This window comes from Temnothorax americanus, unplaced genomic scaffold (genome assembly GCF_048541705.1).
Source record: "Temnothorax americanus isolate GAGA-0224 unplaced genomic scaffold, ASM4854170v1 Scaffold19, whole genome shotgun sequence".
In the NCBI taxonomy this organism is placed as follows: Eukaryota; Metazoa; Arthropoda; class Insecta; order Hymenoptera; family Formicidae; genus Temnothorax; species Temnothorax americanus.
In genome coordinates, this window is record NW_027509329.1 from 551,122 (window position 1) to 576,872 (window position 25,751).

At 40.3% G+C, this 25,751-nt stretch overlaps 1 protein-coding gene and 1 long non-coding RNA gene across 5 annotated transcripts in view; one reads left to right on the forward strand and one right to left on the reverse strand.

Moving 5' to 3' along the window:
• Positions 1–18,886, forward strand: part of Shrm (shroom) — a 157,768-nt gene extending 138,882 nt beyond the window's left edge. For 2 of the 3 annotated variants that reach the window (XM_077404564.1, XM_077404565.1), the window contains 6 exons: positions 7,929–8,523; positions 8,901–9,900; positions 10,497–10,644; positions 12,879–13,092; positions 13,515–13,781; positions 14,169–18,886. In XM_077404564.1, the coding sequence (XP_077260690.1) occupies positions 7,929–8,523; positions 8,901–9,900; positions 10,497–10,644; positions 12,879–13,092; positions 13,515–13,781; positions 14,169–14,420 (2,476 nt within the window). In that variant the 3' untranslated portion in view covers positions 14,421–18,886. The remainder of the gene's footprint in view (positions 1–7,928; positions 8,524–8,900; positions 9,901–10,496; positions 10,645–12,878; positions 13,093–13,514; positions 13,782–14,168) is intronic. The other variant, XM_077404563.1, reaches the window with a different exon arrangement.
• Positions 1,245–25,751, reverse strand: part of LOC143896629 (uncharacterized) — a 78,228-nt gene continuing 53,721 nt past the window's right edge. For both annotated transcript variants that reach the window (XR_013256712.1, XR_013256713.1), the window contains one exon: positions 1,245–1,957. This is a non-coding gene — a long non-coding RNA (uncharacterized LOC143896629). The remainder of the gene's footprint in view (positions 1,958–25,751) is intronic.

A 25,751-nucleotide genomic window follows, 5' to 3' on the forward strand; every position in this document is an offset into this window, starting at 1 on the left:
GAATTGTCTGTGAGACGAAACGCGGAAACGTGTAACAAATGCATCGTCTTTTTACAGCGTCATTTATTATGTAAATTGATTGCTATTGCCCAATACTCTGACGTTTCCACTTGCGAAGATATTTATATCAACGTCAATAATATAATACAATCTTAATTTCGGGAACGATTATTTCTCCTCGCTGTCTGATTTAAGGGCACTTATATACATGAAAAATATAAAAATGACTATATATGTGTGTACCAAATAATGATACAAAGTTCGGGCGATTAACTTCATGAAATTTATCGCAACGGAGCGCGAAAAACGTCACGTTTCGCTTTCGACTCTTATTTCGGTCGTATTTATCTCGGTCCGATTATTCGCTTCGCGTCGCGCGCGATTATCATCCGTATATGGCCCAGATAATCCGAAAGAATTAGTGAAATCTTCACACCTAAAATTATGTTTTATAATTGTCCGTTTCATGTTCAGACAAAAATAAATCTTTTTAAATTTGAGGAGAGTTTTAAATTTCTGTGAACTTTCTGTAAACAGTAAAAACTATTAATCTAATTTTATACCAGCGTCCTTTGTATTCGAGATATTTTACTCAAATGCTCGTGCTACATGAAAATTATCCTATTCTTAAATGTCCTGGATATACATACATATCTCATTCTATATCTCTAGAGTAAAAGCTTGGGGGGCTTGGGGACGACGCGACAGGTTTCCAACACGAAGTACGGCTTCCACGTGCGAAGCCTTGAAAATGTGACATACCTCTGCGGGCATAACACTTTGCAAATATTGATGAGGAATACTCGAGTGTCATTCCTCGTAGTACGCTGACAGTCGTTTGATATAGATCGCTCTCTTACAAAACGTCCTGTTAAAGTGTGCCACACATTTCTGACCATTTATTATCCATATCAGAAATAGAATTATGCTCCTGTTCATTCTCGCAGTAATATCGGTATGTCTAACGATTTTTATCTAACCGCCCATAAATCATGCAACACATATAGTCTGTACCGTGTATACTATTCCTAGTAATATTATACAGTATGTTTATTTGTAATTGAAATTAAACCAGAGTGTATAAAGGCAACGTAACTCATCTGTTTCGACACTTTCATTTGCATCGAGATGATCGTTACGCGATTCTTTCGCGCTCACCTTACGCGACAGCACGTTTTTTTTTGCCTCGCTAGACCGCGAGGAAAGTTTTGTCTGCCCGACAAAGTGCCAGTTTTCCCTTGGCAGGAAACGCGGCTGGCTGAGGAATCGAGTACTCGACCCGAATTTCATCCGTCGCGAGGGCAGGCACCTGTCTACCCATGAAGGTGGTGTTTACGCTCTCACACGTTACTCATACTACGCATTCTGATTTCGTAAGTGACGTTCGCGATGGGGGCAACTGTCATTTAGATTGTCCGCGTGCAGTAGGTTATGAGAATCTTGTATAAACAGGAAGCACGCGGGCAGATGTCATTATGTCTTGAAATTACGCTTGAAATGTAAAATATCTCTTTTGCGAATATAAAATAAAGATATTTTTATATTCACAAATATTTGCAGCTGCTTTGTACTCTAATCTTAAAATATCGCAAACACAATATGTATTAGAAATATTTTATTGCTGATAATATAATCGTTGGTGCTATTCGCAAGAGTCGATTTGTCTGTAAAAGACAATAGTGGTCACGTAATATTGTTTCAATGAAGGATTTAACTATATTAAAGTTCGTAGGCTCCATCATGATTCATTTACAATAGCTGCATGTTAAGTACCATGGGAAAATGGTGAAATACTTGACCGTTCCTGCTTGTAGTAATCCGTTGGGTTAGCTACCGACCGCTCATAACAGTACTCTTCATTCTTCGATGTTGAGTAGGCGGAGGTACATTGGCCGCAGAAGTGGTTTCCTCGAAGATGAGGTTGAAAACCGTAGCTTGTGCCACGCAAGACTAAGATCTGGAAATTTGAACAAATCTGATAAAGTTGAGAAAAAATATTGGATTTTATATTTATGATATTTCCAAAAAAGTGTCCATCATTTAATGGTGCTATCGCATATGAGATTTTTAGGGATAAAAAATAAATTTTCTAACAAAGAAAAATATACGTTAGAGCTTTTTCAACTTTCCGTTTTACTTCTACTGAAGTTACTTAAGATACGCGACTGACCGTTTTCTCACCAATCCTTTGAACTGTGCATGCATTTAAAGGAAATTAGCAGTGTCTATGGATAATGTATACATGTTTCATCGGCTTTTATACTATTCATGAGACCACAAAGCGATTTTCGAAATCGCAAGTGAGCCAAGGTTAACTCCGACATACTGAATGACACGAGATTTCGCTCATCGCGTTTACGCAAATCGTGCTTGTTCTTGCAGTAGGTAAAGACGCGCGTTGTCAGACATCGGCGCTAAGTCGCGTCCGTTACTACTGCAAACGTTGCTTAATGGACTTATAATAGATTTAGCGGAAAAGTTCCATTTCTGCCGTAGCAGAAAAACGACAAGACGTGGCCGCGCGTCGTTGTCTTTTTGCTTGTCTTCCAAAGAGCCGTCGTCAGCCTTGTGTCTTCCGTAGTCCACCATTTCGTCACGTCCGCCACGGAAATTCAAAAAAACAAAATTGCACGTTTGGAACATCCACGACGTGGAAGAAAGAAACAATGTTATTTGCAGAGACGTGTCATCATAAAGTGCTGTAAATAAATAAGACGGCTTTCACCTCTTGCGTCTACGGCCGTCGCGTCGCGTCGAACATTTCCGCCGATTAATTAACTTTTCCTGTCTCTCGCACTCTTTAATCACTTTAATGCATACCCAGATCGGTGTCCCACGCCTTTCGTAAACCTGACATAAGCTTGAGAAACGTAAACTTAATACCACGCGCTTGCATGGAGATACACGTTGCACGCGTAGGTGTGTGCTGCGGCCCGAGATTCAGTCTAACAGATATCGATATGTGTTTGCATAACATCTGCCGCGTTGTATGCAATACTAATTTCATATGAAAACAATAGACCACGTGAGATCGATTATACCACACCGTCTAATGATAATATTCTATGTGCGATTTTCAGTTATGAAAAGCGAATTGTTCAACGAAGGAAAATATCAAGCGTTGGAGTTCTTCCGACATCTCGGTTTTATAGGTCGTAGCTTTCTTTCGCCCAGTGATTTAACATACTGCAATTGACGTTCGCGTTACCAAATCTTCGAATCACAAAGAAAATTATTAAACATTAAGCACCATTGGACGCGGTCAGAGTTTAGTCGTGGTGGCGCCTAATTACGTAGATAATATCAAATCCCCGATTGATTCTTCCGGCGCGTTGCTAATTTCAATGTTTAAGTCGAACGATCAGAACAGATGTTTGAATTTATAATTTATCGTCGCCGATAAGATAATCTTTCGACGTCGTGACATATAAATGCGCGTTCTATAAAATTAGTTCGAACTAGCGAACGTCGCTCGCGGCCCCGGTAGGCTGGCTTTCGTTCCGCCGGGGTGCGAGACGATTCGCTCGAGCGAATGAACTATCGCTGCCGCATAAATACGGCCGAATATGTAAATTGTACGACTGCCACGAGCTTGTATAGCGTTTCCTTCTTTTTTCCTCCTTCTCTCGCGCGGTTAATTCGCGCGCGTACACCGACGGGCAGGAATACCTATGTACGTGCGCATAGTCGAACTCGGCCTCGAGATTACCGGGGTGTCGTAATGACCGATCGCCTTTCCCGACCGATCGGTGTCTACCGATCGTAGATCTGCTCTAATGAATACGAGACATCGCGCATGCAACCGTATCGACGTATCGATGTTCGCTGTGTAGTCTATCGAGCGGGGACGCGTATTTACGGGGCGCATACAGTGCAACGCTCGTGCATACTCGTTCGCGAGATCGACGGGAGATCGGCGCCTCGTTTCTTAATATCAACGGAAGCCCGCGACATCAGTCGTCGCATAATTAAGTTGTCGGACAAAGGAACGAACATGATTCTCTGTTTGCAACCGTGATACATGTCGGGTGCGTACCTAGAAATCTATAAATATTATGGAGCTCTTTATGCACGAAACCGAAAGGAAGATCCCCGTATCTTGTTTCTCGATCTTAATTAAAACGACGACACGATTCATTCGCATAATTAAGATGCCGAACAAAGTGTACGGCATTTTATTTATGGTGGCGGTATGCACGTCGTCGCACGTATCTATAAATGTTACAGCGCTGTACGTACCGTATACGCTTGCGTGAATCATATCAATATCGCAGACGGGAAACACTCCTATCGAGCTTCATAAAATATTGACGCATATTTCTGTGAGTATATCAACGCGCTGTGTAATTGATTTCCGTAAAGGAGGAGGTATAAATATATATCCGATATGAAATTTCTATAGAGATTACTAAACGAAGAACGATGTTACGGAATCTCGTTTAACCGCGATGTCCGTGAAACTATTTAAGCGTGCAGGTAAATAGTCATGACTGTTATTTGTGAATCATAGCAAACGATCGAGAGAAAAATCTCCTTATCGCGCGCTTAGGTATACCTTGGCGAATATATCTACTTTTAGACGATAGAACTTGGAGATGCGAGATTATCTTTTAAAATGTACAGATATGCTGCGGGAACTTCTTATCGGGTTCTCTCGGAGTACGCCGGGTGACTGTATAGATAAACACTTTACCATTTATCTGGTACACAAAGTCGTTGGGGCGTGATAGCCGAGACGGCGTGGAGTGCTAAGACGAATACAACACCGGCCATCAATTATCGTGATATACTAGTACGTAAACTGGCTACTGATCAACCAGTATTCTCTCATCCCAGTATAATAAATTATTCAACGTTTTGTCCCGCGGCTGTGCCATCATTAGGCGTGCAAGTATATTTTTGTCATTCGCGTCACAGTACTCCTATCGAACGCACCAGTGCAAAATTTGTTGTTGATGCTCGCTGGTATTTATCTATAAGTTATGCGTTGACATCACAAACACAGCCACTAGGAATAATAAAATCGTGAAGAGCACGGCGATTTTTACTCTCAAGGGAGTGCCGGAGGGACACATGACACATGTACATTTTTATTGTCGGGAAAGTCGCGAAGTGTATAATATTCGCGATACGCACGGCGCGCGTTTAATTTCTTCTTCTCGTTGTTTGTACATTTTATCTTTAAACCGATGACTATCTCTCTCCGTGTTCAATCGGCCACGAAAAAAAAGAGAGAAACATATATCGCGAAAGGCGTTCGGTGCGCGTGTACGCGGTTACATATGGGCGTTATTCGATGTAACTTTTAAGGCCCCGTGTTCGCGTGCGCTACTCATTGCTCTTCGTCGGACAGGATCGTTACTTATTTTACGAATGAGCCTCATTACTACCGACAACTTAAAATTGCGGGATATATTACGATCCGGCGAGGTAAGCACTTGTGAGATACATTTTTTGATTAATTTCGCAAAAAAAAAAAAAAAGAAACGCGCGAATAACAGCGCATTAATATTTGTATTTATTTGGATATATCATGGTAAATTATAGCATTAACATTGCACATACTGTGCAAATATATTAAATTACATAATGTATATTTTTTTCTATGGATTGCCTTATTAATGTTAATAAAATATTTATCTTGACATTTGTAAAAGCGTCCCTTGTTATACTTTACGAGTTGCAATTATTTCAATTATAATAGATTATACGTATGTCATTTCATGATAATTGAAATCGCAATGTCACGTGTCAGATTAGTTCTTCATTGCGCCGAAAATATGTACTAAAATACGATTTTGCAAAAGAATTCGATTTTCCTTACGTGATTAGAATTCGGACGCGATTTTTACTTTTGGCTTTTCTTTCCTAACTGTTTTGTTACGGTAAAAAAAACTTTCATTTCCCTTAGACATGCGCGACGAGAAAGAATAAAATTTAAGCAATGTAAGCCGGAGCAATTTGCGCAAAAGCCATCACGTCAATCTTTTAAGGATGAAAGCAGGACGTTTTTGAGGTTGGGCGACCGAGTAGAAATGAGTTCCTCCGTGCCGCAAATTTTAAAATGTCGCCCTTCCATCGCCTCAATCGAATAAGATTAATGCATGCGCGCAACGATCATTATAGGATATTATTCTACCATTTAGTTTTTTATTTGATCGAGATAGCAACAAATCGAGAACATCTAAAGCTGTCCGTTAAGAATAATAATTTCGACGTTTCAGTGACACGACTTTGTAAGCCCATGGACGGGATCTGACATTATGTGTTACATACGTTGTCATAAATATGGACGGGCTTAAATCGAGCACAATCTGAATGTAAGAGCGATATCGCGACAGTGACGGCATTTCAATGTCGTGATCCGATTAAAGAAGAAAAAAATCAGTGCCACACGCATGCTTCGGATTAAGCCGAAGGGACCCTCGATCGTGTGCTCAAAAAATTATAAACGTTGGAACGATACAGCAATGTTAGTGTCGCAAATGTTAGTCTCGCTTCGGTGATCTCTATCTTCCAGGGCAGGAACGAAACGCTCGTCAGGGTAGATCGCGTCTTGCGTGCTCATAACTTCTATTTACACAAGACAGAACATAAAAATAGATTTGCGAGAGAGAAAGAGAGAATTTTTTATATTATTTTATAACTACATTGTTGTGCCTTAAAGAAAATCGTATAAGTCATGAACGAGTTGATTCTGAAGCGATGTGTTGAAGAGTTATATATACAGATATATATGTAAATAATATTATATTTAAATATTTATGTAAAAAGCATCATTACGATTAAATCGCACGATTAACGCGAAGATGCCTTATTGGAATAGTTACGCTTCCACGCAACATTGCAACCATTTCAAGGCATTCCGGTAAGAATTCTTGCGGTTGCTTATGAAAGATACAGAAGCCCGTGAGAAACTAATAGAACCGTAAAGGTATGCTGAGAAATTAAAATTCATGCAATGTAACACAATAGTAGCCGTATCCGGTCTCGATTAAACTGTTTTCATCGCCGCCAAGTTCTATGAGTTTCAAATGTAGTCATATTTATGACTTTGACCGACGATTAATCAATGTTACCGCACAATTAATCATTGAGGATACGTTGCTATAATTGCACAAATCTATACGGACAATAGAGCGATTTTATGTGAGATATCTCTCGGAGATTCTTTTTACATGGTTTGTTAGGTCTCTACATTCACTACTCTTCTCATTTATCTTCGTTTACGTATATTGAATCGTAAGATATGTATAACAAAAAGACTTTGTATTAAGTTAATTACATTATAATGGAAATGTTAGATACGTGACAGTCGGGAAAATCATCTGCTGTATTGCAATTACAATCATATTTTATATAATCGAATGGTTAAAATATCTCTTATTTAATATTTTATTAGCGATTTTTTGATGTAACATTTTATCTGGAATTACTAATTCAACCTAAGAATTAGTATTCTGGAAATATATACTATATAAATAGCTTTACTCGATTCAATTTATCACGTCTAACATATTAAAGAAGATTTAGATGTACGTGACATCCATTTAACATCCACGTGACATGTATACACGTGTCTGCTTTCCTTGGATACGTTTCTACTTGATGCAGCTGTGCATGAGAATTAGTTATAAAAATACCATCGCAACAAAACGCGTCGGCGCATTTTGAATTGCGATAAAATAAAAAGCGAACATAAATACGGAAATTAATAAATCTTTCCAAAAATTAATTTATCAGAATTAGATAAATTTATGTATCGACAGATCTGAGAATTCGACAAATATATACTCATATTTTTTTCGGCATAATATCTTATCAAAACAGATAAGATATTTTTATTTTTTTCCTTGCGACATTATCGTTGATTATAATTGCGCGCGCAGCTCATTGCATCATGTAAAACTGTTTTTATTTTATTTCAGAAGCCAGTCTAAGGCTTCCTATTTGGCCTACAGACGAGAGCGTGGTGCTCCCGATAGCGAGGGCAGCTACAAAAGAACCATGTCGCCAACCTCACGAATGGACGATTGGTCGCCTCCTAGGGATCACGACGATCCCGTACTTTTACGTGTCACCCCGCATCATCCACTACAGCAACAGCATCATCACTATCACAATAATCATCATCAGCAGCAACATTCTGATCTCTCCAAGTCATACAGCGTGGACGCTCTTCATCATCGATTGGAGGAGAGGTGTTCCCAGCAACAGCAGCAACATTCGACAGAGGTGGTCAGTAAACTCTCGCACGATCTCAACAAAAAGCTCCAGATCAGCGACGTAAGGTCTCGTACTAACGAAAATAACAACAACGACAACCTCGAGGACCGGCATCAACATCATCATCATCATCATTATCAAGAAAAGAGGCATCCGGACAAGAGACACGACTACGAGCAGCGCAGGGAAAGACTATCGCCGCAAAGCGTGGAGGTCCTTAATGACAGGAACAGGCAGCTAGAGCGAGAACGTCGGAAGTTGGCAGCGAGCTGCGAGCCCCTACCTCAAAATAGAGAGGTGAGATTATCTTCGGACAGATTACCTTCACGTAATAGCGATATTTACGTGTTTTTCGCATCTCAACGGTCTACCTATTTTTGCAACTTGTAAATATAGCGGTGTCAAGGACGCGCGAATTCAATTTACACATCTCTAGCATTCAATTTATTGCCGAGCTCGCATAACGTGCTACGCACTTCGGCGTTTACTTCGTTATCATTATTCTGATAATTTTACATTCTCCAGTTTCTTCAATTTACGTGCCTTAAACAATTACGTTCTTTAAACTTAAAAATATTTTAATATTTCATTCACTTTTATTTTATTCATTGTGCCGTATTGTCGTTTCCGGACTTTCCGCGAAATAATCAAGAGTCTCGGACGTTTACTTCCAGAAGCAGCTACGAGAAATCAGCGGTCCGCTTCCAATCGCCGGCGATGATTTCTTCCGCGAGAGAAGCGCTACGATCGAGATGACCTCGCAGAATATCGAATTATTAAATCGCCGTAATGAGAAGAGGATGAGTGGTGTGTCAACATCAAATAGCACGATATCCACGTATTCTATCAGCACGACAACGTCGTCAGTCGCTACGAGTTACGATAATGGCTGGGCCAGAAGACACGAAACGCAGAACTCGATAGAAGCTACCATCTTTTCCGACAGGCCACCACCACCAACGAGTTCACCGCCGAGATCACCGAACAGTGTCGAGACTACAAGTCCACGAGGAGCTGTCCCGAGACGATCCGGAAGTTGCTCGAGCACCTCTTCCTCAGGAAGATCGATAGATGCTCGCGTATCGCCTCGAGTTTTGCTGTCCAGATCGTCTCCCAAGAGTTCTCTCGACTCTCTCGCGCGGAACGAAGCTCGGATAGAATATGCCTCTAACAGAAAAGTCTCCAGCCCGACGCAAACGGATAATACAGGTTCCTGGAACAGATCCAACTCGCCGAGCCGACTGAGTCAAACGAGCGACACGGAATCGCGAATCGAGAGACTTTCATCTTCGAAATTTAGGACTGGCGGCAGGTCGTCCACGTCTTCGATCTCAAGCGTCTTCAAAACATCCTCTTCCTCCTCACCGAGAAATTCGCCGGTCGAGGAGGACAAGTCGTCTCCCAGATCATCGCTCTGCGTGTCGCCCCAGCCAGGCATAGAAGGATTGACGTTGGTACAACGTACCGAGGTCGTGCTTCGGGTGAACGCGGCCACCAGCGACGCCGCCTCGCAAACCGATATCTTGGAGGATACGGAGCAAGATTTCTCGGGCAAAACTCAACGGTCGCTTCCGGAATCTAGGAAGAAATTACCGGAGGAGATCGAGTGCGAGGAGCTCAGCAAGGATTTAGCCAGTCAACTCAGTCCCAACGACAAACTGGTGCCCATACTCGGTGAGTATTCTTTATCTTCATCGTTCCGTTTCAATTGCGTGAGTAATGGTTTTTGAAGAGCACCGTTCATCCGACGATTTTATTATTTGTTCCACGTCTACCATTAACTCACGCCAATGGAATTGATTCAATTAGATACGTTATTCAATTTTTAAACGGCGTTCGCTAACGCAGAGAACTCACACTGACATATATATAGGTATATACGATCTATCCAGTCGCCGTTACACTTACGCTGTCGCACGCTTATTTTACGTACACGCGTACGTTAGCCTCGCTCGAATGTGCGGATAATGTACGTACACTCGCGAGCACGCGCGCGCAATTACCATCCGTAACATGGTAGAGTCAAGCATTCGAGGGCAATAACCCTCTGTTTTAATAAGCGCTAATTTAATCAACGACACGACATTGCCTTATTCAATTATATGCCGTCACCGCGCGCCGCGCCGTCGCGATACTCGACGCAATCCCTTGTCGCATTATGGCTTCCATAAGAACGCGGAGATCTCTGGAGCGTGAAACGAAGTGTGCGAGGAGGGAAACGCGCGTACCGAGAACGCCTGATGATGTCCCTTTTTTTTGCTTCTTATCAGTTCCAGCGCCGGAGCACAAGAAACCCACCGACTACGTTTCCGGCCTGTTCAGGGTGGAGGCGACCTTGCAGCCACGAACAAGACGACGGCTCTCCTTGGAAGAGTCAACGGCCTCCTGCAGCGAGGACGCGGACGTGGACGATAAAAAGTGAGCTCTTCTTATTCTCTTTTCCTTTTTTCTTCTTCTTCTTTTTTTTCGGCTGAAGTTCACTTAATTAAAGCATATTTATGAGGCAGCTCACGCCGCGCCGATATCACGCGCGTTGTCTTCATCCGGCCGCATCGGCAAGGGTCAGTATAAGATTGTTGTTACGGGCGAAGCAGATAAGACAGCATAAATATAGACCAAACGCGATAATTGATAGTTTTCACGTGCTCGCGAGCATTGGATTACGTGCTATTAATCAACTTGAATGCCTCGGAATCCGAAGGCGTTCATTACAAGTGCAAATTCGCGATTCTCTTTACTCGACTTAATTGGTCGACGCGCACGTCTAGGAGGCGTATAATTTTAATAAACAAGTGGAAGTTTCTTTTTGCTCAATTTTGCCGACTGTCGTTTTAAATTTCTCCAATCGCACACTCGCGCTCTGTGTGGTCGCTATACTGGCAGGTAAAATAAACCTGCGTGGATCTTTTTGGAAGGACGCCAGATGTATCGTGTGCCGCCGTTTCACACGATATTTCGTGCGAAAAGAAGGCGGCACGTGTCCGAAAATATCTCGTTTAAGCCCGACGTCAGTGTAGGGATTCTTTATTATTCGACTAGCAACGTTTATGTAGACGGCGAAATTCTTAACGGACGTTATTAATGAACTTGCCGTCTGGATTGGAATTGTTGTTTGATGATAAAATGGAATTTAACAAATCCAGCAGCAGCGGTCGGGAATGTCATGTACAAACTTGTACAAACAAGCAAGTGCAGATGGTTTTTTCTTTACTTTGTAACGTTGCCCCTTTTATTCTTGCTTCCGCTTTTTCCTTCGTCGACTCAGACGTCTTACGCACATCGCATTGAAAAAATATTGGAACATCTCATAATTCAGAATTTATAGTTATTGTTAGGTTTTTCGATATATTCGTACTATCGCAACCATTTGCGTTTCACGGTTACTGTCTATTGTTTTTTATTTTTTATGACGTTACGACTCTTCCCTTTTTCGTCGATCCGGTCTATCTTGCGCACTCACGCGGACAATACTTCCTCCGTGCTCGAAGAGAAAGTGCCAAAGAACCGAGGCTGTTACGTAATCCGCCATAAATGATATTGTCAAGCACTACTACTCAGTACTTGTTCTCTACGCATCATATTATTTGCCAGTCTCCAACATATGGCTGAAAGTGACGCATCGTACTAACAAAGTGCTCGGCGAGCTTGCAACAAGTCGAAACGGGAAATGGAAATGGGCCCTCCAGAAAAGTATATACAACTTCTCGTTTTTGTTTCCTCCGGACGCTAAAGCGGTCGCGGTGTTAAGTGGCGTCGAAAATTCGTAGGCTACATAACAACGTGTAAATTAAAAAATTTCACGTAAGAACAAAGTGTGCTCAAGGACGCGATAAAATCTCCGCCGATGAATTTAAGAGTCGGCCGAAAATCATCGAGGGAGAGACCGACGTGTTACGTTAAATTAGTTTTAGCCGATACGCGCGAACTTTCTACCATATTTTACGGCGGGGAGAAAGAAAAATCGGCACTTTCGAAAGCAATTTTAGATAGCAGTAAAATCGTGACAATTTCGTACGGACGTATCCGATATACACATGTAAAATAATGATTGAAGAGATAATTACAAGAAGCGGAATCCACTTCCGCTTCTTAACCGTGGTATTTCGTTTTTAACTGATCTCGAACCGTAACTCCCAGCAAATCGCACAATTGAACAACTTTTTTTAAATAAATGTGCGGTTCGATACAACTCGCTTTCCTTTATCACTTTCTTCTTTTTTATAGAACTCACCTAGATGTACAGGATCGCGCATGCTGTCGTTTAACTGATAACAATCTCGGCCGGCTTATGGATTACTTATTGATCGAGCATTTCCCATCCATAAACTTGAGAATCCAGCATCACGTGTATGACTTTGTTACTCATCACGGATGTCGATTACGAAAATAAACCGCGAATTCTACGCCGCAAAATATTCCTCTGCATCCACTCGCAAATCATTCTGCTTTTCCCTGCCTCGCCTCGGAAACAGTGGAGGATTAATTCAATCGTGACTCACGTTCATTGACGCAATTCCCTGCCCTCTCGCAATGATGACAATTATAGGAATATCTCTGCATAAATACTGCAAGAGAGATAGAGAGGAGGACGGGTCCGGTATAGTCCGCATTAACCAACCGGAGGTGTAATCATCGTAATAAATTCTTTTCAGACACGAAACGATACCCTCAGCTCCCGTCACGCCACTGTCAGCCGATTCTACCAGCCCCCTGTCCCTCACCTCGGCTTATTTCACGACATCCGAGGGAAAGGCGAGGTTCCTGACGAGATACTCGCGAGACGCCAGGGACGCGGAGGGATTAACACATCAAGACGATGCGCCGGCGGTTGTACCAACGAACAGCCTTGACCTTAGGCAGAAAAAGGTACTACTCCACAAACCGAAGCATAATTAAACGCGCTCGTCGGATGTGCTATAATTAACTCTATACGGTTGCCCGCGACTAAATTTGATCGGTATGCGGTCGCGGGGCTCCTAGGCAGTGGGGCAATAATGATTACGCGGAGATAAAACGATAATAAGTATCGTTTCTATCGAGCCTCCGAGTACAATCTGAGCCTTATGTAAAATGTAATTACCGCGCTTTGGAATTTCTACTTATCATATATCTTTAAGGCCGGACTGTTACCTAACTAGTTGTTCATATAGGAAATTATTACCTCGCCTATTAGATATCCCCGTGTTTTCTTGGTCTGTCGAATCTCGCAATAAAAATTACGAGCGTTCTCATAGCGTCGTATCGACTCATGCGTGTAGGTATTCTAGAACTATGGATGATTTTTTCAGGAGGAGTTGATGATGCGCCTCGACAGGAAGCTGGTGGTTCTCAGGGGCGAGCAGGAGGCCGTAAGGGAGGAAGGTGAGGTGAACGAGACTCTGGGTGCGCGAGTCGCCGCTCGCGTTTCCGCTGTGGCTCGCCCGCCGGAAGCGTCCAAGTATCGGAATCACGTAGAGGAAGTCGGCAAGATTACGAGCCTTCTTCTCGGCCTCAGCGGCAGGTTGGCTCGCGCTGAGAACGCCCTTTATGGCATGCCGGCCGACCATGCGGAGAGAGTAAGTATGAAACTTCTTGTTTTCTCGCATGCTTGGTGCGAACGCTCTTCCATCGCCAATTAAAAGTAATTATAAATAAGATATAATATATCGCAATTCAAAATTATCGAATAAATACTTTATAATAATAGATCATACGCTAAATCAAATTATTGTGTACAAAAAAATGCAATAAAAAAGAAATGCATAATTTTAGTCACGAGCAATAACGGTTTTTCTTTTAATATTTAATGGTCATGCAAAGTGCTTATCTGTCCGTTATAGATAATTATATCTATGTTAATTTTTATATGTGTAAATTTTTAAGCATTGCATTTTTTTTGCAACGACACATATACATACACAATTAGAAATTTTTATTTATATCAATTTTATTATTTTGTGCAGAAAATTTTAGAGAGCAAACGAGATAAGCTAATGGATCAATTAGAAGAAGCGAAGATTCTGAAGAATAATATCGATAAACGTAGCGTGAATATGTCGGCGATCCTAGCAAAGTACCTGAATGAAGAGGAATTTGCTGACTACCAGCATTTTATCAACATGAAAGCGAAGCTGATAGTGGACGGTCGCGAGATACAGGACAAGGTGAAGCTTGGCGAGGAACAATTAGCTGCGTTGAAAGAGGCAATTGACTAGTCGTAACGAGGGACTTAGCATGCTAAGTTATTATGAAATCGATTCGTAAATAACCTGCATTTCCAGGCGTGAACAATGGTGTTCCGCATAATGAGTCAAGCTGACTCGAAAATATAAGTTAATAGGGGTGAAAAGTTACGGGGACACACAAAAGAGAAATAAATATAGAAAGAAATGTGTACATCTTGTATCCTAAATGAATCTATTTTCAATTATATACAGTTATAGTTTAAAACAATACAAAACTTACTTTTTTACAAATTTTTTAAAAAATTACTTTAAGAATTAATTGCGATTAATTAAATATTTTTGAAAATTTAATTAAGAAACAAATAAATATCTCGTACAAATAAATATCTTTAAGACAACAATACAAAGATGCAAAGTAATTTAATGCATGATAATGTGGAAATTTTTAATGCATGAAATTTTCTTTGCACATGAAATAAAAGTAGATTATGATGTTTTCTTGATGTTATTACGATCCAAGTGTGTGATCCCGAAATCTGAAGTGCCTAGTCTTTGTTAAGCTTGCATCGATTTTGTTGTGTTTCCCCGGTAATCCACAGAAAGAAAATAGTATATCGCTTATACATTATGTGAAACCTATCATCATGCTTATACATCATGCCGAAAACAATCACAAGGCGCTACAAAGAGTAAAAGATTATTCTCAAATTTCTTTTTGAGAAAAATTATAATTACGCGCTAACACGATTGTCATTAATTACAGAAATGCATTTGTAAATATATATACCAGGAACAATGCGCAGTCCTGAATAAGGAAAGCCAGAACGTGCGTAAACGAAAGTTGAAAACGGTCGATTGAGAACGTTAATGTTGCGTAATAAGTAATACGGCTAGTGATACATATATATGTAAATCATATCTATATATATGTATGTATTATTTTTGTGTACCGATCGACGCTAATAATAATTTTGCGTAGAACGTATTTGAAAATTATTGAAATCAAAATTTTAATATATTTCTAAATATATCTATATTATATAGATATATGTAAGTGTGTGTGTATTTTCGTACGCGAATTGTCTTTAGAAACGCCGTGCAGTGTAAATCCGGTGCGATATTTGCCCGTACGTATACGCAACTAATGGACGTTCGAAGATGCTAACAATTTCTCACATGTTTAGTGAGCCCTTTATTTAAAAAAAACGCAGAGCAAAAGATGCTGAAGATTCGAGAATGCACGTTATGTTAATTACGTTAATTCATCGTAAATCTTTTCGATCTAAATTTACTCGTGGTGCCTTCTTATATACGACATGTGATATAAGAGTAAGGGGAGTTCACGTTCTGTCTAAACAACTGCGCGGCGTCTAAGCAACTAAACGATGCAGGCAGCCGAAGCGACGTTTTATGTGTATATAATAATAAATATATTGTAAGTGCATATGTTCATACTCCGACACACATATACCATATATACACGTACATACATACATACATACATACATACATATACACGGTACACATAAACGAATACTATTTTTACGTATTATTCTAACCCCCCGGGGGCCCTCGTGGGCCTCTATGACGCTTGTGATCTTATTTACTCTATACGATCCCACCAAGGAGTCTCGAAAGTATCGCGGGACCGCGCGTCGTATTCGAGCCTTCATGGTGGTCCAGCGAGGAATTTTATGCCACAGTCAAACAAATTCCCATTTTGCTCTTTTTTTCTCTTTGTCTCGTTTTACATTCTCGTTTGTAAATTACGCGTTTTTTTCAATACCGATTAATACTTCCTCCCCGCTCATCGCTCTATCGAGGGCGGAGAAGAGACTATACAAGCGAAATTACACTGGACCTCCAAGAATCTTTGGGCTCGGTAATGAGACACTTACTGAGGACCCATGGATTTTGAGACGGAATCCATTCAAACCGCACCTCTACGAAAAAGAAATATTTGATTTCGTTCCATTATAAACATAAACACAAACTTTCTTCGTGACGCGAACGCGCTTGATCTCAGACGACATATAACTCGTCACGGGGCGAGACAGACAGTACGGCGCCAGAGATAGCGTGTCACAAATCGGGACCTAGACGGCCGCGACGATAATGATCGCGCATGAGAAAGACTGAGTACAGGGCATAAAATTTTGCGGCGTGTATTAGTCAGTTTCTGTTCCTCGTTTATTTCTCGATGTTCGCGAATCGGCTGCGGCGGGTATACTGCAATCTTGCCGTTAATCGAAAGAGTAGCAGCCACCGTGTTACAATATGTTTGCGAGCAGCAAAATATCACGCGGCGGCAACGATGTCATCGAATGCGACTACCATCTGTACTCATCCCGCGCCATGAATAAGGCGCAGCTGTTGTACATAACAAATTAATCGAAACATGGTGCTCTGGATATCTATTTTTTACGAGAAGAAACGTTCCATTTATTCGTAAGCTATCACTATAGCTAAAGACATTAATATTTAACGTTCTCGCTGTGTACATATTACCACATATAATTTTACGTGATGCAAAGGCAACATAATAATTACACATACACATTTGCGTGTCACCTGTAAGCGACAACGCTAGGTCGTTGTTAATCTGACAATATTATCCCATACAGATGTACTACGAAATCATCATTACGATAATTACATTTCTCAAGCTCGCTTGCAATAAATAACATGTTGAAATTCGAACGAAATGACTATTTCTTTATAATAACTTACCATGCTCTTAAGCTTTGTTATGTTATTAAGATCGTTAGTTATACGTTTGCGCTGCTTGACAAATTTATTGTACGCTAGCATGTTATTAACAAGTCTTAGTGCCTGAGTAAGTAATAAGCCAAAACAATTAAATTAATAAATATTATAAAAGTTCATTTATTTTGTAATACTTTCTTTTATGAATTTAATTTATAGCTTCTATATTACAAAAAAATTGGGGCAAAATTTTGATGAATAATAGAGTAAAAAAATTTGTATTGGATATTAAATTGTAGCTATATATAAATTCGAAACAGAACCATTATCAGAAATCATTAATGAATAAATTCGTATAAAATCGGAGGTTATTATATTATCATTCAATGATATACTCTGCCTTTATGAATATATAACTATATATAATACTTTGGTGGTCGCACCGCCACTAATGTTACCAACAGCAGTTTGCCGCATTTTCGAAATTCTGACACATCACAGGAATTTTCATTCACACAATTATTTCATAATGTAATTGCATACCTAAAGATCATTAAATTTATAATGATGCAATAAAACGTGCATTAAATATTTTATGATGTTTTTTTATTATCTGTAGTGGCGAATGTAGGAACTCCAGAATACTCTTTGGTGATTGTAGGTAACAAGGTGTAAATATCATCAAACGAGAAATACCAATGATTTCAAAATATATTAAAAAGTGCTCGACTTATCCTGATGGAATATCGTAACATTAGGAAGAAGAATATAAATAAAACATGTCTTGAAGTTTTTAATCATAATGCCACGATTAGAAAATATATAAAAGCATTTAATAATTTATTCTATAAATAATGTTCGCATTCTTTCTTTTTTTGTCATTTTCTGTATAATTATAGCAATGATATCTGTTTACAAAACGTACGTTAAATAAAATCGATACTTTCTACATTATTTTATACCGACTATCAAGATTAGTCATAAAAATGATTTAGTTTTTTTGAATATACATATTTAATTCAACTATCTCGATAGAGTTTCTCTTACCATGATTTAAATAATTTTATTCTAATAAAAGTTGAGACACGTCTAACAGAATACATAAGATCGCATTAGTATCACTCTTCGTTCGGTCATACGTCATACCATTATCGTAGATGCGAAATCGAATAAAAATATAAAAGTATTCTCGATTTCTTTTTGAGCTTTGCCTTAAATCCCTCTTCTATCACTAATAGTAGAGTATTAGGCGTCTATCCACCTGATAATTTCGTTACGCACTTCTTGATGATACGCTTTCGATCAGCTTATTCCAATATCTTTTCCTTGATGTTCTTTTCCTCGACTGTACCCTTCGTGTTAAAGCAATATGGCTCGAGGTTGTTCTCAGCTCTTTCCCTTAGTTTCTCGTCTTCGGTGTGATATCTTTCCGCTTCGTTCACCATTCGCTCGATGTCTTCTCTGCCGAGGTGTCCCTTGTCATTGATAATATAATCATTATTTTATTCTTTTTGTTTTTCGATTTTCCACTGAGACTTTCAGAATGCTGTTGGCGTCAATGTCGGACGTAACCTGAGCAAAAATAAATTGCGTGAGAAAAAAACCCGCGGTATCCCTTTCTTGCTCGGCTTCTCTCTCTTTCAACTGGACCCGTCTGCTTTCGATTTCTTTCGTTTTCTTTTGCAATTTTGTTCCGTGCGCGGACTAGCATCCCGGATGCTTATCCGAACGGTCTGACAATTCCAATAGAGTCCCTTCCGATTCGTGCGTCGATGGCAGCAGGCAGAAAAGGAATCTCGGGACACGAGAATCGCCCTCTGCCTTCGCTCTTATCCTTTGAGCCGACCTATACATTCTCGCTCAAGAATCCTTCTTCTTTTTTTTATTGCGATACTACTCAGTACAATCCACCATCGGGGCCTATTGCCTTGTAGGATTGTTTTCTTATCTCCGACGTTGATCGTCGGAAACGTTTATTAGCCGTTTGAGCTCTGGAGGCTCTCTTTTAATTACTGATCGGTGATCATTAAAGCAGTCAACTGCGGTAAAGAAGATGGTGCAGAGAGTCTTGCAAAGAAAGCGAAACAAATTCGAGAAGAAACATCAATGGGGGTGACTAAATATATATCTGAAGTGGATTCTCAATCAAATTATACTTAGTCATATGTCATATATTATCTGTTCTATTTTGTTTAAAATTTTGTCACTTATTCTTATATATTAACTATTAATATTATTCAGAAAATTAACTACAGCAAGATTCACACAATATCCACATAACTCTTGCAAGAATAAATAATTCACTTTTTCATACAATGTAATTTTCATAGTTCTGCGAATAACGGTGTCTCTGTACGTGAGATTTCTTTTCTGATTAGAAATATATATTTAATATATCACATTACCTTTTTTTTCTAACTCGTTAAAACGTATATTTATCACAAAAAATTATTCAATTTTAAAAAGAACGGCTTCTCACACATAAAAATACTCAAATTAATACATAACTAGAGCGTTTTCCTAGATTTTCCGGTATCTCGATCGCCTTTAAAATTCTATCTAATTTTATCTAATTTTGTTATGTTACGCGAAATCTATTTCGATCTAAAGTGATGCTGAGCGGTGTTATAGCGGAAAGCTTGAATTTTCCTAAAAGTTGTCTTTGGTCTCATTGCCTTTTCCCCTTGGTAAACACGTATTAGCACGCTCGACTGATTGTCGGTGTGAACGTCTGCGTTTGTTTTGTCGAGATTGTCGTATTGTGTCTGATGGGAGCATGCAGTCATCACGCTATCGGCCGTCCCGATGCCAAGTGAAAGAAAAGGATTTTGTACGACTTCGCTGTACGACTACGGCTGTGCCGTAGACAACAATCTCGTCCGAGTTTATAGACTTTATATAATTCCTTGTCGTGGAAGAAATCCTAAGAAAGTGGCTGAAAATTGATTCTGCCAAATTCTCAGGGAATATACTATTGACAGAAAGTGTATCCAGTTTCTCTACGGTTAGAGAAACGGAGATGAGAGTGGCGGGGGAGTGTCTGTTGGTTTTGTCATCTAGCTCATTAATACCATAACAAACACCTGGCGAAAACCCTCGTGTTTTCTCTACGTGTGCCACCCCTACGACTTTTCACTGCACCAAGGCGGAGAAGGGGATGGCGCGTGAAAATTGAATCGCATTTTAATGTGTTTTGTCACCGAACGTAAACACTTAGCATTATCTTGGCTTTTATCACAGGAAATTGAGTAAACAAATGTTAATTTGCCTGATTAAACGACGAGCTGTTTTAACCACGGCACGTCTTTGAAATACACGCCTTGATAGGCAAAGCGATGACATGAGATTAGTTATAACTTGTAGAAGCTTTTGAATAGTGTTATCACTGTTATCCTCGTTGATCCATCAACAAGCACTATATCATGGATCTTTGCCTTATCCGTTTTAACGTTCCATAGCGCCTTTTCTATAGGCTCCAAAATACTTTTAAGAGATCCTGGCTCAATTCCTCGAAATGGACGCAAGCGATCAAAGTGTAAAAGTCGATGTTATTCAACAAAGCATTGATTTCAAGGCTGATCTGCGTAGAAGAGGACAGAATCCTTTTGACTTTTGACACACTCAAAAGCAGTTTTCAGCCGACAAATGGCTCGCTCCGCTCGCTTATTCTTCCTCAGATCTTTCTTGTATTTTCTCACAAAATTCTTGCGCATATAATGTCTTGACTATATATAGTTATCGAAATCTTCACCACCAAAATAAATATTACCGACTGTTAACTTTTGGCAAATATTTTCCATAAAATGTAATAAACTTTATTAAAATTTTGTATACAATAAAATTGTACACCTTTGCTCTTTCTAAATTATTTTTTAAATCAAATAAACGACGATTGTTTTATATGTCAAAATTGAATCTTTTTAAGCTGTTCTATTAAACGATATATATGTATATTTCATTGAAATTAAATATTAAATAATTCTAACGCTCGTGTCATTAGAATTCAATGTCATTATTCAGTGTAAATATCCCAACACAAAAATTTGATTGTCATCTTTAGATGGCATGCAGTATGGAATTTTCCTATTGATGCGCTAGGTATGCAAGCTTATTTCAAATATGCCATCGTCGATAGTTAGTATTGATACGTTGCCGCCGAGATCGAAGATCAGAAACGTTCCTTTCACCGCGGCCCTTTTTGTCGAGCCCGTAAGCGATGGCGGCTGCGGTCGGCTCGTTAATGATCCTCACCTCAGGACGTTCAGAATGGTGATAGTGTCCGTGTCTTTCGTAGCCTGACGTTGAGAGTCGTTGAAGTACACGTTCGTGATGGTGATGTCCAAGTAAGCTTCCGCAATTTCCTTCATCTTGGTCAAACTCGCGATGCAAAATCGTCGCGGTGTGAGGATGTAGCCCTAATAGGAAGCGGACGTGAGTCCAGCTAAGACAGCCACTCCAAAAGGAAGCGGTTGCGGCTATTATCAGCATCATAAACACGGTCTGTTACGGCGGACCAGCCGTATCCCAAGTCCGTATACGAGCGATAGTAGATTTCGAAGCAACGAGTCGATTTGGCGGCGCCGAAACGAGCGCATTACCGACTTCGCCGGTAGTTCCGGCGATTCCCTTCTTCCCTTGTTCTAACAATGGTGAAATACCGCAGCTGCGAGCAGAAACAGGAGCAAAAACAACGGATACATTGGGTAAACTACGCGCAACCTTGCCAAATCGCTTGATCTCGGCAGTCTCGGGGCACTATTGTTAAAATTTTATCCGCGGTTGTTGCCACGTGACTAATCGTGCGAATTCTATCTAAATAGCCCATGCGACTCGCGCAAAAGATAAATCGAGAAATCTATTTAACGCAAATCTGTACAAGAAAGTTCATCAAAAATCGTATTCGTAGAATTCAAGACTAGATTCCTTGCTGTATCGCCGATCATTCTCCATAAACGCAACGTAGCTCAGTGATGCGAATTTTTTTATTGTTAGCGATAATCCTTCATCGACACAAGAATAGGTCATGCCCAGATCGATGCAGATCGCCGGTTCTATCATTGTGGACCTGAAATTTTGGGAAGCAGCGACGTGTGGACTTGATCGTTGAATCGCGATTCCGTTGTTTCGTAACGTCCCCGGCGTTGTCTATTGTCCTGTCAATTTTGGCCTTCGCCGTTCCGAGCATCATAATTACAGGAATGAATTATGTAGGAATTGAGAACCGATTGCATCCTTGCGCCGAACTGAATTAACACTTATTGGTTAGATAAATTTTCCATTTGCATCGTTGCGCCAACATTACTGATAAAAACAAAATTTTCCATGTATAATTATTAATAAAATTTCTTACTTATCTATAATTCATTAAGAGAAACGATATCTTCTAATTATTATCTGATTTGACATTTTTGCTCCAGATATCGAACGTTCGATAGGTACTGCGTATCCATCTTGCCGGTCTACCCGCGTTATTGCGTTCCATAACAAGTTGATTGCTAACAATATTTTAATTATTATATATTCGATTAACAATTAATACGATAGACACACAGAGGGTTGATTAAAATGTTGATTGCAATGCCGGCGGCCAATTATACGGTGCTTTGTAGCAGAAAGTGAGGCGCGATAGAAAAACAGCGAGCGCAAGATAAATGTAATTTTAATAATCTGCACATATCTTAAAATCCTGCCCCGCATGACAATTTTGAAAGCGGCCAGAAGATTTGATGTGAATCATACGTAAATTCGACACGTGACACGTTGACTCTCTCGCGCTATCGTATAATCTGAAGAGGGTCGAATATACGTTCGTGACCAGCGTCGTGAACAAAATGACGAACGAAGGGCGACGATCATACAGCCCATGGTGGAAGAATACATGTATTCTTCCACCATGTATACAGCCTACTACTTTTATGACGTCATAACAAAGTTCCGATATGACTTAACTTTTTCTTCCACTCACGTGATGACGAGATATTATATGGTCTCTTTCTTTTTATCATTTCCTCTTTTTTTCTCTTTTCGCCATTGATTGCTGCAACTTTTTTCTTTTGTTCAAATAAACCGGATCCAAGAAAAATTGCTAAAATTGGTATGTACTAATTTCAATAAATATACGATATGCAAATAACAAATTCTGCGAAATGCAATCTATTAGGCCGGTTCTACAATCAGTCGTATGTCGGAACGTAGCCGATGGTCCAATGAGGAAAATTCGTTCTCGAAAAAGAAATTCTCTTATTGGACCATCGGCTGCGTTCCGACATCCGACTCCGCCATACGACTGATTGTAGAACCTGATGTCTTAAGGCCCGGTTTACAATGGGTGTCGTAACTGTCGTAAGTCGTGAGTCGTAAGAAATTGACCAATCACTAGTTGATTATTCTCCTCAAATTCGACTGTGATTGGTCAATTTCTTACGACTCACGACTTACGACAGTTACGACACCCATTGTAGACCGGGCCTAAAGAGATCACTGTAAATGTAGTATTAAAATCCGCGACAAACTTTTGTAATATAATCTTAATCAAATCATCACTTTATAATTTTGAAAGATTGCTTTCGTTATATCTCAAAATAAAAGAGAGAAAGAAAGAGAACTTCGAGTTCTGATTATATCAGATAACAAAGTAATTAATCCTGACATAAACGAAAAGTGATTATACAAGATCAAAATTCAGCAACTTTTAACACACATATTCGTTTCTATAAAAATATTAAGATCTAATGGAACACGAATGGCGATATATGCCATGCGTATATCGCGATCACACAGGACGGAAGGATCGACTTTGCGTCTTCGTTACTTCAACCTTCTTACCTTGAACGGCAAGCCGGAGAGCAGAGCCGATCGATTATCGCTTAACCGAGTTAATTCAGGAACGTGTATCGTGCTTACGTTCAGAATACGGGTACACGAACACGTACGCCAAGAGATCCGCCCTAAACTGGTCCGCCGCTGGAACGGAGAGAGGGTTTAAACGAGACGCCCGCCAGGACGATAAATCCAGCTACGTGGAAAACAATGAATGGCTTCACGGAGTGTCGTGCGCTCTTAATAATTCGCTTACTCCGACGCGACGTCAGCGTACGGGACGCGGATGAAACGACGCGAGAGATAAGGAAATATACGAAGAGGGAAGAAAGAACGCGCGGAAGAACACGAGAGAAGGAAGTGGGGAAAGTGTCTGATAACTTTCGCCCCGCGGAGGCGGCGCAAGATAGACGTGTGCGAGGTACTACGCGTCGCGAGTGACGAAGAGAGTCGAATCGAATATCGAGATTGGATCGAGGGGCCCCGAGCCCTCGTAAATATGTCGTCAGACCGGTAAACAAGAGCGCTTGAAGCCGGTGCAAGCCGCATTTCCACGCTTGGCGTACTGTACGTACATATACGCACCATGGAAACGGAAGCGGTCGATGGTCCCGTGGTTGTGGCCGTGGTCGTGGTCGCGCACAGCTAGGCCGGGATTTAAGTCTAGAAAATTTATCGTTCCGCGAGGAGGCAGACAGAAGCGACGAAAGGGATGACACGCGGTATGCGTGCGTCGGTGAAGGGAGGCGCGGAAGTGGAGGAATAGAGAAAAGATAGAGAGGAAACGGTAGGCGAGAAAGAGTAGAAATACAGAGGAAAGCGAAATGCTCCGGTGGATGATTCAAAACCAGTCGTCTCGAATCTCCGTTTCTCCCTCCGATTCTTGGCTGCGATTCAACGACCGATCTCCGGAATATGAGCCCGGTTATACCAATTTCGCAGTCCGCGATGCTCGTTTCTTGGCGCGATCGTGCCTTCAACTCGACCTAGCAATCATCAAACAGTTTCCGATATATACATACGCGTGTAACGTGCAGTGATTAGAGACCTTTCAGCGCATCGATTCCGTTCAAATAGCTCAGACGTATTACAATGACTGGTTGAAATATAAATATCCAAATATAAGCTGAAACAAGTTAACGTATGTATTTTTCGTTATATAAAACATAAAACAATTGTAACAGTAAAAATCTATAAAGATTTTTTATGCTTACTTTTCATAACGTATCATATATAAATGTAAAAGATTCATCTTGTAAGAAAATCAGTCATAGTTCTTGTTTGTTTAATGTATGTACATATAGTCAATTAATTAAACAAAAAAAATTAGCAAAGATATCAGAAATGATACTAAAGATTAACTATCTATTGCATAAAGAAACTAAGATATCAAATACATATGCTGAATTAATAACCTTCAATTAAATTATAATAAAAGTAGAAGAAGCAACGTCTCAACCCTTTAAAAAAGTGTTGGTCCAGCGTTGCTCGGCGCGGATAACGGGCTTAGCAAAATCGCGCACACACATTGCGTCCAATATGGTGGTTCGAGACCAAATATAAATCCTGAAACGCTTACAGTTATTGCAGATGCAACGTAATATCCATTCGAACACTGTCCAGGCGGTTTACGCGGTAATTCGCCGATGACAACGTTGCGATAAAATGAAATCGGTCCACGGCTTTTATAACGGGTTTTAGGCGCGACGATACGGCGCGTTGTTCGATAGTCGCGGTCGTTACCGCCCCGCCGCTCTATCTAAAGAAAATCGACTGAAAGCTGCGGCAAAATAAAGCGGATACAGCATGATTTTCCCGACACAAAACCGCAAATAC